At 43.2% G+C, this 13,122-nt stretch overlaps 1 protein-coding gene across 1 annotated transcript in view; it reads right to left on the bottom strand.

The window, feature by feature from the left end:
• The window catches only part of LOC120536347, a 43,758-nt gene extending 32,751 nt beyond the window's left edge, over positions 1-11,007 (bottom strand). Inside the window, exons 1-6 of the mRNA XM_039764673.1 lie at positions 9,826-11,007; positions 6,290-6,385; positions 5,831-6,064; positions 5,584-5,740; positions 4,739-4,798; positions 3,715-4,238 (exon numbers count right to left, since the gene is read on the bottom strand). Of these exons, the coding sequence (XP_039620607.1) occupies positions 3,715-4,238; positions 4,739-4,798; positions 5,584-5,740; positions 5,831-6,064; positions 6,290-6,385; positions 9,826-10,413 (1,659 nt within the window). The 5' untranslated portion in view covers positions 10,414-11,007. The remainder of the gene's footprint in view (positions 1-3,714; positions 4,239-4,738; positions 4,799-5,583; positions 5,741-5,830; positions 6,065-6,289; positions 6,386-9,825) is intronic.
• Positions 11,008-13,122: the final 2,115 nt, after the last annotated feature.

Genomic DNA, 13,122 nt, shown 5'->3' with positions numbered 1-13,122 from the left:
GAGACCTGGGTTCGCTTCCCGGGACCTCCCTGCGTGGAGTTTGCATGTTCTCCCCGTGTCTGCGTGGGTTTCCTCCCACAGTCCAAAGACATGCAGGTTAGGTGGATTGGCGATTCTAAATTGGGCTTGGTGTGTTTGTGTGTGTCCTGCGGTGGGTTGGCACCCTGCCCGGGATTGTTTCCTGCCCTGTGTTGGCTGGGATTGGCTCCAGCAGACCCCCGTGACCCTGTGTTCGGATTCAGCAGGTTAGGAAATGGATGGATGTTTCTTTTGTAGAAGCGTTGAGTTTCAGTTCACAACAGTGGTTTACACTTTACACTGTGTATCACTAATAGGAACGTTTATACAAACTGCTGCTACTCTGACCTGTGAGGAAACAGGCAGGTGGACATCTGTAAGTGGTGGAGTTAAGGAGCTGAGGGGCACAAATGAGCTACGCTGTGAACAGCATGGTGAGTGGGACTGGAGAAGAACAAGAAGATGGGACGGACAGACAGCGAGGATGGTGACAAGTCGGGAGTGAGTCTCGATCCCTGTCACAAAAGAGCGAAGAGGCCTTTAAGCCTGTGTGTGCGTGTTTATGTGCGAGTCCTTCCTTCACCAAATCTTGGATCATTCAAATCCATTCATCTTATTTGGATTATTTATTTATTTATAATGGATGGAAACCTGTATTGCACTTTGGCTTTAGGACACGGCCTTCTTCATTTGGAATAAAAGCACAGAGCACAGCTTGTGCACCATTCTTGTTGTTCTGTCCTCATTGTCCGGCTCATCTTGGACGCGAATGTTGAAGGTCCCGGGTTTAAGGAGGTTATGCCAGCTGCCAGCCGCACTGGGCTGTCACAAGTGGGTACTAAGAGTGTGTGCTTTGCCCAGCTGTAGCTCACCCAAGTTACCAACTGAAACAAATGTGGCATTCTATCAGGACAATGGCCATGGATTGGCTAATAGATTAACTGATTGTCCTGCTCCTTCTACAATTGTGAACGCGGACTCGGCACTTCCTGTCCTTGTTTCTGCTGCATGTTGTCCTGCTCACTTCTCTAAATAGCGGCTCCGTTATACGTAGAAAGCACAATGTTTTTGGAACCTGCGTGTGTGTTTGTTAATTTAGGTGAACTTTAATGTAACACCTGCTGTTAAGGAGTTGGATTTCTATTAAATCTTAACCATTTCTTTCTTTCTTTTTCTTTGCTATTATATTTCAAGGCTTTTTACAGAAACTCTATCTATCTATCTATCTATTTTTGACTTTATTATTTGCTAGGTCAGACAAAACTAGCAACATTAAAAACTAGAAGAAACAAAGTAAAAAACACATTTACAACTGACAAAGTACTAGTGTTTAAAGTGCTAGTTAGAAGTAGATTTAAAATTGAATTTGCATATTATAAACTCATCAATGATATCAGTACATTTACGTTTCTTATGTATAATATTTGTTGTATTTAGGGAGTTGAAATGCTGTGTTCTACTTGGGGTTTGATTTGTTTTGGATCCCTTAAATGTATGTGTGGAGTAGGAGGTGTGCACTGAGGGAGTAACGATGGACTAATGTAATTATTTACTGTTTATTTCTTGTGAAACTGTGGATTATTAATTATCTATATATATATTGCTGTGTTGGTATTTTCTTTTTTTGAACACAATAAACTTTAATATAATCTATCTATTATATTGTCTTTCATATTTATCTATTTAATTCTGCCAACTACACTAATAAAATCTATCTATCTATCATATAGTGCCTTTCACACTATCTGTCTATTTGTGACATAGTATCTGTCTGTCTGTCTGCCCATTTATTTATTTAGTTATTTATTACACTTACTTACTTTCTAATAAATATATTAAATCCCTGGTTATCATGCACACATATAGGAAATAAGCATGAGACTAAAGTCTACAGAAATGATCCCATTTAATTCTAAAATAAAGACAACACTCCAGTGAGCTCTCATCTTGTTTAGTCGATTTATCAATAATTATTGTAAAATGCTGATTTTGGAACAGCAATTCATATTAAACACAAGACTCCGGGATCTGGAAGGGAAAATGGAGTCAAATCCACAGGGACACCGGGAGAGTCGCCCAGACAGCGAACAGGCAGAGACCTGAACTGAGCAGCAGTGAGCCAGTGGTGCTAACCGCTGTGCCACCGGGCCAGGTAACAATGAAATAAATAAGATTTTTAAAGAGTAAAGTCACGGAGAAAGGAAGGAGCTTTTATAAGTTTTAAAAATTCAATTTATTAAACTAATTGTCACTCAAGACTACATGAAAAGGGAAAAGTCAAACAACAATGACATTCAATGAAACCTTCAACTTTTAAATGGACCAAATGAAAAGAATAACAATAAATAATAATAAAACAAACAAGCAAAAAAAAAAAAAACCTTAAAGTAAAACACTTTTTAAATCAAAATAGGAATCATTTCAAAAGAATGAAGGTGTAGACGAGTCAAAACAGGGCAAATGTGTTAAGACCAAAGTCAGAATGCTGGACTCATTAGAACAATGTGTTCCTGTTTGCTGTTATCGGTCACCGTTGACTTTTATGTTGTTACAGAAACTTCTCCATTCTGCATGAAAACATACAGTAGGGTTAATTTTTTTCTCTGCCATCACTACAAACTACTATACACGAGGTATTTAACATACAGTGAGTAATTCCTTTGAACAGGGAGTGCACCACAGTAGCTTCAAACGTTTTTATTTGAGGCTCAGGATGTAAAATCGCTGTCCACCTTGACCTCGATATTTAGAGTAACAGCAAAGTGTGTCATGAAAGACGGTTTGTGAAATCCTCCAGTCTAGCACAGAGAATGATTCATCTTCTATAAGTCAGGGGAAAAGTGACGTTCAATGTTATCGAAATCAATCATAAAGAATAAATATGCAATTTTAAAGATTATGGAGTGGAGTTCATTATTGTAATTCTAAAGTAAGCTTGCTGAGGTTGTGCTGAAGCATTTCATTGTCTCTGCTGTTTTCTCCTCAAGGAAGAGCCTCTTGAGAATATTCATTTTAAAATGGCATTGAGTAAGCAAAGTGCAGATGCAATTAGAAAGGCAAATAAGACGTTAGGTTTCACTATAAAAAGTGCTGAATGTAAGTCAAGGGACGTTGTGCTCAGATATATATAATGCACTCGTATGACTTCATCTGGAGTGCTGTGTGCAGTTCTGGTCACCACACCACAAGACCGACATAGCAGCACTTGAAGCAGTGCAGAGGAGACCAGTCAAGTGCATCATGGGACTTGAGGACGTGCCCTACTGTGACAGACTTTGAGAATTAAACCTCTTCAGTCTCGAGCAGAGGAGACAGTTTGGAGACCTCAGCCAGGTCGTCAGAATTCTCAAAGGCATCGATAAAGTTCGAGAAATCGAGATTCAACATCTTAAGGGTGAATCACACACTCGAGGACGTCAGTGAAAATGAAGGGGAACTGCCTTTGGGACTGAAGCCAGGAAGGTCTTCTTTACACAAAGAGCAGTGGGAATCTGGAACAAACTACTGAGACATGGAGTTGAAGCAGAAACGATGGACAACCCTTAAGGAGAAGGAGCTTGAGATTTTGAGGCAGCTTAGTTTTAGCTAAACAAACGAGCTTGATGGACTGAATGGTCTCCTCTCGTTTGTCAAATTTCTTATGTTCTATTGACAAAAAACATGAAGTGACCGGCAGAAGACGCCAGTCAATGTTCAGACAGGGCAGATTGTCACACTGGAGTTAAAGTTAAAACCAAATGCCGGATAGAGAGGCTCAGTGAAGGAGGTCTTGAACTTGTGTATGAGGGTCATGGTGTCTGAGATGCTATAAAAGGACAGAGACCCAGAAGGACAATCCAGATAGACGCCTATTCTGTGACTGTAGGGGGCGCTGATTTGAGTCTTCAGGTTATTGTGGCGCACAGAATAACTGGACTCGGAGCAAATCAAACACCAGGACTTCTCATTGACTCCAAACACACACTCATCACTCCGTCCTTTCCTGCTTATTCCTCTATACGTCACTGCCATCGCCACCCCGTCGCCACTCCACTCGGCCTCCCAGTAGCAGCGAGTCCCACTCAGAGCCTCTCTGCACAGAACTTGGAGCCAAAAGTCAAATCTGTCAGGATGATCAGGATACGGGGTCTCCGTCTCCTTATGTGTCACCTTTTTGTTCCCTTGAGACAGGCGGAGGCGTCTGTGTGCTGTGTTGAGGTCCAGGGTGAGCGGACAGGAGTCTGTAAGGACACAGAGAAGACAATGTTTGCTGACATTGTGACATAGAGGACTTGAGTCTAAGAAGAGCAGAGCATCAAATACAAAGAATTTAACTTGTGACCTTCATGGACCTATGAGTGTCACGTGACTGCTGTGATGTCACTGAGTAAACCACTCGACAAACGTCCCTAACCCTAACCCTAAACGTCTGACAGCAATACGATGAAATGATTTATCACCAAAGTGCTGAGAGTTTGGATTTTTATCCCCAAAGGGCCTTCTAGAAAGTACTGAATGAAGGATCTAAGAACTTCTAGGAATGAGAGTCCAGTTTTTGATTTTTTTCTATAAACATGTTTGTCATTATGGGATATTGAATGTAAACTGATGGGTGAAAATGGCAATTCATCAAACTGAAATTAACTCTACAGCAGAATAAGGTGTGCAGAAAGTGACTGTCTGAGTCCACTGTATAGTGCAGATCATTGAGACACAAACTCGTCCTTCTTTACAGACTCACGTTTTAAAAGGTAATTTCTACTTCTCAGATTCTGCAGGACTTGACATGGATCATCAGCCTCTGAGGAGAGAAAGAGAAAACCAGGATGTGAGCCTCAGGCACTCATGGTAAGCCTTGCAGCTACACCTCTCACCTCAGGGCCTCCACAATTGAGGACACGCAACACACCAGACACACTCTTCATCTTCTTCGTCATCCTGTCCATCCTTTCTCAAACTAGGATCAATGAGCCTGACCAACCTTCTCCATACAACTCAGTCTTGCACCTTCTCCCCTCTCAACCCATTTTCTTTCAAGTCATCCTTTACTTTATCCATCCACCTCCCTCATCTTCTCTTCTCCTCTACTTTTGCCCTCATATTCCTTGCCACTCCTGATCACTTGACCACACCACTTCAACCTACTTTCCAGTATCTTCTCATTCACTTCTTTTGCACCTCTCATTGTCTCATTTCTTATTCTGTACTTTTTGTAGCTCCACACGCTCATCTCAACTTTCTCATTCCTGCCACATCCAACTCCTTACATCATCACTACCACAGCCTTAAAATCCATACCGCTAACCTACGCCTAATTATTTGATCACACAATATTCCTGATACCTTCTATCAAGTGTTCCATCCTTACTGCTCTCTATGGATTATCTCTGCATCTCCGTCTCCATCTTGGACTACCACTGATCCCAGAGTATTTACACTTTTCCACTCTTTCCAGCAGTTCTCCTTAAAGGCTAACTTCTGAATCCTGATCGTTCCTAAACTTCAAATCTTATTGTCTTCTTACTTTTTAACTTCAGCCCTCTATCTTCTACAGACCTTTCTCCATTCTTCTAACTTCCAACCCACCAGCCTCACCACTCTTCACAAACTCCCAGCCACTGAGCTCCTCCAGACTCCTCTTCAGATCAGAAAGGTCTTTCCTCAGAGTCTCGGGAATAAAGTCTCCATTAGCAGCGATGTTAGATGTGTCTTCCTTAGGAGTGTCGCAGAAAGATGGCAACTTCTGTATGAGAACAAGAGGAAGGAGAACATGAGAGACCAGGATGTGTGCATCAAACAGCCTTGATGATGTCCTTTAGGGCAGCCTTCTCACCTTCAGGAAGTGAATATGCTCATCAATCTTTGAAAGCTCGGCCAGCTCAGCATCTCTCCTCTTAATCTCCTCGATCTCCTTCTCGAGCTGCTCCATGAGCTCCTCAGCCTTTCTCACTTTCTTCTGCTCATAATCTCGAATGACCTCTGCAATGTCTGACCTCAGCCTTTTAATGGACTCAAGTATAGACGTGAAGGTCTCTTCAAGTTCCTGCACTTCTGTCTCTGCAGAGCTCTGATTAGAAAAAGACCGAAAGTCATTTAAAGCCCTGTGAGCTTCAGAGGAGACCCTGGGAACTCCTGCCATATTAATACAGAAGAGAACTGGAAGGTCAAAGTAAGCAAATATGAAGGGAAAAGCATCCCTAAGTCATCCCTAATTTCACAACACACTTGACACTAATTAAATTCTTGTCTCTTTTTTCAGTTTGTTTTCCTAACCGGAGACACCGAGACTTACCTGAATCCTCACAATGGTGTCCTTCATCTCCCTCAGTTTCTTCTCTTTCTCCTCAACTTCCTTTTTCATTTCAGCTTTTCTCTTTTTCAGCTGACTCTGGAAGGTGAAAAAGCAGACGTTAGATGTCACGAGGAGCGGTCAGAGGTGGGAAAGATGGAGCACAGCAGGTAAAGAAACAGACAGAAGGAGGATGAGCAAGGAAAGAAGAGAAGGTGAACGTCAAGTTATCTCTGGAGCAGAATGTACGAGAGACCTGAGGGACTGAACTGGAGTGGGGGGATTGTGGATGAATGGAAAAGAAGGGGAAGGAAGGAGAAATGGACCTCCAGAGTAATCAATTACCATGAAAATGGAGGAGTGAAATTGGGAGATTAGGAGAAAAAGAGTGGAATGGAGTTTGATGTTATGTTTAGAAAATGTAATCTTCATCATGAAGCTTGAAACACATCAAATGAAGAGAAGAACCTGAAGAGAAAGTGAGGTGAGCATTGAGAAAGTCAGGGAGAGGAATGCTTAGCATCTGCAGTGATGTTGATAGGTGAAAACATAGTAATGGTGGGCGGACGATGGGTGGGGGGCTTCAGCAGAGTCAGTTATAATTTGTGATGGTCAAGATGATTTTAAACCATCATCAGGAACTGTCCGTTTTTATCAGTGCATAACGTTTTCATCATATCATCTCAAGCACATTTCGACCAAAGAACGGAATCCTCTGAACAGTGAGGGTCTTTGAGAGGGCATCTGCAGGTCATCATTTGTGTGTCCTCCGACGGGAAAACAGAGGGCTGGATTTGAGGTTTCAGAGCTGACACACTGAGTGTACTGATGGAGCTTTGTGTCTCATTCTGCATACCCCTGCCCCAAAAATGAGGGGGGTACTCAAAGGGTTTCTTAATATTTCAGGGGTTCTACCCTATAAATCAATGCCACGTTGCCAGTGGCTTCAAGCTCATTTCAGTGAAGTTCAAACTGAGAAATCTGTGTGGATAAACACAACTCTCTGATCTTCTCATTCTGTCCGTAGACAACGACATGACCATTAAGAAGAATGAAGTCACTGCAATCTATCAAACCTTGGGGTCCAGAAGTAGGATTGAGCCATAAAACCCACAAACTGACAACACTTAGAAAGCACTGGGGTCTTATTAGTGTTCTTTTCTTTTTGTTACTGACAGATCTTCACACCTACAGTGGATTCGGAAAGTACTGGGACCCCCACACTTGATTGTGGTGGACAATTTATTTTAAATGGATACATACGACATTTTTGGCCTTTGATCTACACTCAATAACCCATAATAACAAAATGAGGACATGTATACAGAAAGGTTTACAACTTTATTAACAAACACAAACTGAAGTCTCCTGTTCCTAGAATTACTCAGACCCTTTTCTGTGGCACGCCAATTTGCCCATAGGTGCCTCCTGTTTGACCCCTGAGATGTTTCTAGAACGTGATTGGCGTCCACCTGTGGCACGCTGAATTGACTGGACGTCATTTAGAGAGGCACATATTGACCTCTGAATAGAGGGTCCCACAATTCACACTGCATGTCAGGACAAGAACCAAACCGCGAAGTCCAAGGAACTCTCTGTAGACAACCGCCATCAAATGGTGGTGAGGTATAAATCAGGGCACTTCTAAAGCTTTGAGGGTCCCAGGAGCACAGTGGCCTTAATAATTGTGAAGTGGAAGAAGTTAGGAACCACCAGAAGTCTTTGTAGAGGTGGCTGATCAGCCAAACTGAGTAACCAGACAAGAAGAGACTTGGTCAGGAAGGTGACTAAGAACACAATTGTTATGCTAACGGAGCTTCAGACGTCCTTGCTGAGATGGTAGACCCTGTTGGAAGGTTGGCTATCTCAACAGCACTCCATCAATCAGGAGATTATGGCAGAATGACGAAACCCTGCTTCGAGTTTTCCAAACAGCAGTTACAGGATTGAGAGCATGAAGTAAAAGGTCCTGTGGTCTCAGGAGAGGAAAATTAAACTCTTTGGGCAGAACTCTAAACACCATATCTGGAGAAAACCAGACACTGCTCATCACCAGCCAAGTACCATCTCTATGGTGAAGGACGATGGTGGCAGCAGTAGGGTGCAGCGACAGGTAAGCTGGTCAGAACTGACAGTAGGATGAAAGCAGTCAAAACTAGAGGGGCCTACTGCGAGGGGCTTTACCACCTCAGACTGGGACGACAGTTCGATGATCTGAAGCATAGCGCCAAGATGACACTGCGGTGGCTTCAGGACAAATCTATGAGTGGCCTTGAGCAGCCGAGCCAATAACCAGATCTAAAAAACATAGAACCTGAGTGAGGAGACCCGAGGATGGCAGCCTACAGATGCTTCACATCTGTGATGGTGGAGCTTGAAAGGATCTGCCAGGAAGAATGGGATCAGCTGCCCAAATCCAGGTGTGCAAAGCTTGTAGAGACGTACCTGAGGAGACTCAAAGCAGGAATTGTTGCAAAGGAGCTCCTAAAATGTACAGAATTAAAAGTCTGAATGCTTCTATGAAGGAGATATTTCAGTTTTTGATTTTAATTTACAAAACTTTCTGAAAACATCTTCTTCACTTAATCATTTTGGGCTATTGAGTGTAGATTGATGGGCAAAAGTGGCAACTTTATTAATTTCAAATGAAATTGACAACACAATTAAATGTGCAAAAGGCAAAGGGGTCTGGAAACTTTTTGAACCCACTGTAAGTAACATCATTTAACACTACAATTCAGTGTTTAGGATCAAATCATTTTCATTTCCTTTGTTAGAAGTCAAATGAACACAAAAATAAGTGGTGACCTGTGCCACCAAATTATGAGATCTGGTGGCTTTGAAAGTATTTGACCTGCAGCAGACACTTAATGAGCACAGAGAAAGCTTCATTTGATTTGCTGTGATGTGAACGCTTGCCATTAAAGTCGTATTTCATATAACTAGATGGGGATTCTTTTATTTGCTTTTGTCTTTTTACGATTATATTAAGAAAATGAAGGCTATGTGCAGTGAAGTGGTGTGATGTCTTTTTTGATTGTCCACCAACATCAGCAATCGTGGACATATTTGAATATTCTAACGCCACTGAGGTTTCATGGAAATGTCCAATGAAATTAAAATTTGAAAAAATAAAATGTGGCTGTGAGTCCCAGTTTAAGGTTCACATCTTAAGGGCTGCATTCTGTCAGGTGATGACGATCTCAGAGGGCATCACGATGATCTGATGCCAACGGAGACCCACCAGCAGTGCAGTGTTGAGTTTTGATTTCTGTGTCATTAACTTGAATAGTTATTAGCAACATGACAGACATGATTAGTTAAGAAAATGAGTTTTCACTTTAGAGAAGTTTATAACAATCCAAATTCCCCAACCAGAATCTTCAAGCCAATAAACCCCACTGTTCACGTCCCCGACTATTGAAGTTTGAATATCTGGTGACAAGCAGACTGCAGCTTCAGTGAAAGAATTCCATTCCCTTCATTACTAGAAGACCACCAAAATAGCTTCCGGTCGTGACCCCAGCTCAGCTCCTCACCTGTCTCTCGGCTCTCTCCATGTCCAGTGTCACCGTGTCGTGGCTCTTATGTTCAGTGGCGGCACACATGGAGCACACGCAGCTCTCATCGGTCCGACAGAACATTTCAAGGACTTTCTGGTGTTTGGGGCAGAGCTTCTCCTCCAGGTTTCCAGTCGGATCCTCCAGCTTGTGTCTCTTCAGAGCTTCAGACTGCCGGTGTGGCTGCAGGTGAGCCTCACAGTAGGAGGCCATGCAGGTCAGGCAGGTCTTCACGGCTCTCAGTTTCCTCCCCGGACAAACATCGCAGCACACGCCGTCAGGTCCCGTGTAATTGTGAGACGGGCTCACGTCGGCCTTCGCCTCCTTCAGTTTCTCTATCAGTTCTGCTAAGATGGTGTTTCTGTTCAGCTCAGGCCTCACGCTAAACACCCGCCTGCACTGAGGACATCTGTAGATCTTCAGTCGGTCTGTCTGGCTCCAGTAGCGATTAATACACTTCAGGCAGTAGCTGTGCCCACACGGGATGGTGACCGGCTCCCTCAGGACCTCTAGACACACCGAGCAGGTGCATTGATCCATGGACATCGAAGGCTTAGCTGCGGCCATCGCGAAAGGGACTCTAAACTGGCCGACAGACAGACATCGAAACTGAAAGCGGAAAGTGAAAGTGCCGTTGGTCACTTACGGGAAAGAGCGACCGCTGATTTGAGTTTCGCGTTCAGTCAGTCACACGACGGTCTATTTAAATCAACAACTTCAATCCTCCACTCACGGTTACTCTTCCCCCAGAGAGATCGTGGCAGCGTGTCGTTGTGTTACTGGATGGTTGCAAGTGCGATCCTCCACGCTGACGAAACCCGATCTCAGATTGGACAGGTGGCACTGAACTAAAGGCAAAGCGGGGCAGAAGAAAGTAAGAAAGGCACAAGAAACAGAAAAGAAAGTCAAGAAACAGGGTCGATCACCGGAGGTGCTAAGTCGCTTTTCAAAACGTGTTATTTTTGGTCGTTTAACTCCGTCCAAGTTCATGTGGTGCGTATTTACAATCGTCTCTGTAATATCTTTAAATAGCCACAAGATGGCGCTCAAGGACAAATTCCGTGCGGTCGAGCTTTGACTTGGCTGCTCTTCAAGGCCACTTCGTCTTACAGGGGAGGACGGGGATTTATCCATTAATCCAGGGGTTCTCAAACTCGATCCTAGGGGACCCCGTGGCTGCAGGTTTTTGTTCCAACCAGCCTCTGTTTTTAATTGGAGTACTGGGCTGATTAAGTGAACTGTTGTTTCACAGATTCCCAGTTTTGGGAACAATATACAAATTAGAAAAGTTTGGTAAAAAAAAAAAAAAATAAATAAATATTAAAATGTACTAAGCAGTTAAATGTATTTTTTGCTTTTTAACAGTTTTTTCATCTTGATTATCATTCTACTTTTCTAGGTGTTCTAATTGTTTAATTAATCCATTATTTACTACTTTCCCCGTGACCCTGTATTCGAATTCAGCGGGTTAGAAAATGGATGGATGGATGGATGGATGGATTTACTACTTTGTGGGGCTGACGCTAAAGTAGTTGCAGCCTTTCACGACTGAGTGTTGTTTGCTTGGGTTTCTGCTCTGCTTGTTTTTAATTGTCATTATTGAGATTCAATGAAGGGAGAAAAATGCACAGAGAAAGGGCGAAATATAATAAAAAGAGAGTTAAGCATTGAAATCCATAGCAAAAACAGAAATATTTCTAAGTTTCTTATAAATGTAAAAATCATGCGGCTGTGCTTTTCTGAATGTACAATAAAAGATAAATAATCCCAGCTAATTAAATGAGCTCAGTGCTATCAGGTGTTGTCACTGATTAGGAATCTGGTTGGAACAAAAACCTGCAGCCACAGGGGTCCCCCAGGACCGAGACCCCTGCATTAATCCATCCATTATCCAACCCGCTAGATCCTAACTGCAGAGTCACGGGGGTCTGCTCGAGCCAATCCCAGCCAACACAGGGTGCAAGGCAGGAAACAAACCCCGCACAGGGCACTAGCCCACCGCAGGGACGGGGATTTAAGAACCAGGCTATTCAAAATGAAAGAGCAGATTTCAAAAATGTATTTCAAACAAACTGTATAAGACAGAAACACGTTTTTTCATCACTGGATAGAGGAAAATACAAAGTTTAAAAGCCATCTTACCAATTAATGCCATCAAGCGCTTTTTCTCATTTATAGTAAAGAGTCACAGCGTGAAGTTATGGGAAAGAGTAGTGAAAGCTCAGTTAAGAAGTGAGGTGATGATTAGTGAGCAGCAGGATGGTTTCATGCTATGAAAGAGCACCACAGATGTGATGTTTGCTCGGAGGATGTTGATGGAGAAGTTTAGAGAAGGACAGAAGGAGCTGGAGAAATTATATGAGAGGGTGATTGAGAGGAGTTGTGGTATGGTATGAGGAAGTCGGGAGTGGCAGAGAAGTACGTAAGAGTGGTACAGGATATGAATGAGGGAAGTGTGACAGTGGTGAGGTCTGAGGTGGGAGTGACGGAGGTGGAATTACATCAGTGATCGGCTCTGAGGCCTTTCTTATCTGCAATAATGATGGACAGGCTGACAGACAAGATTAGACGGGAGTCCCCGTGGACTGTGATGTTTGCTGATGACATTGTGATCTGTAGTGAGAGTGGGGAGCAGGTTAAGGAGACCCTGGATAGGTGGAGATATGAGAGAAGAGGAGAGGAATGAAGGTCAGTAGGACCATCAAGACAGAATACATGTGTGTGAATGAGAGGGAGGTCAGAGGAATGGTGAGGATGAGGGAGTAGAGTTGGTGAAGGTGGATGAGTTTAAATACTTGGGATCAACAGTACAGAGTAACGGGAATTGTGGAAGAGAGTGCAGGCAGGGTGGAGTGGCTGGAGAAGAGTGTCAGGAGTGATTTGTGACAGACGGATATCAGCAAGAGTGACAGGGAAGGTCTACAGGATGGTAGTGAGACCAGCTGTGTTATATGGGCTGGAGACGGTGGCACAGGAGACAGAGCTGAAGATGGCAGAGTTAAAGATGTTAAGATTTGGAATTGGGAGACAAAGTCAGAGGGGCGAGATTGCGTTGGTTTGGACATGTGCAGAGGAGAGATGCTGGGTATATTGGGAGAAGGATGCTAAGGATAGAGCTGCTGGGCAAGAGGAGAAGAGGAAGGCCTAAGCGAAGGTTTATGGATGTGGTGAGAGAGGACATGAAGGTGATGGGTGTAACAGAACAAGATAAAGAGAACAGAAAGGTATGGAAGAAGATGATCCGCTGTGGCAACCCCTAACGGGAGCAGCTGAAAG

This window comes from Polypterus senegalus, chromosome 10 (genome assembly GCF_016835505.1).
Source record: "Polypterus senegalus isolate Bchr_013 chromosome 10, ASM1683550v1, whole genome shotgun sequence".
Lineage (NCBI taxonomy): Eukaryota > Metazoa > Chordata > Cladistia > Polypteriformes > Polypteridae > Polypterus > Polypterus senegalus.
The sequence above is the reverse complement of the archived record's forward strand: the minus strand, read 5'-3'. Positions and strand labels throughout refer to the sequence as shown.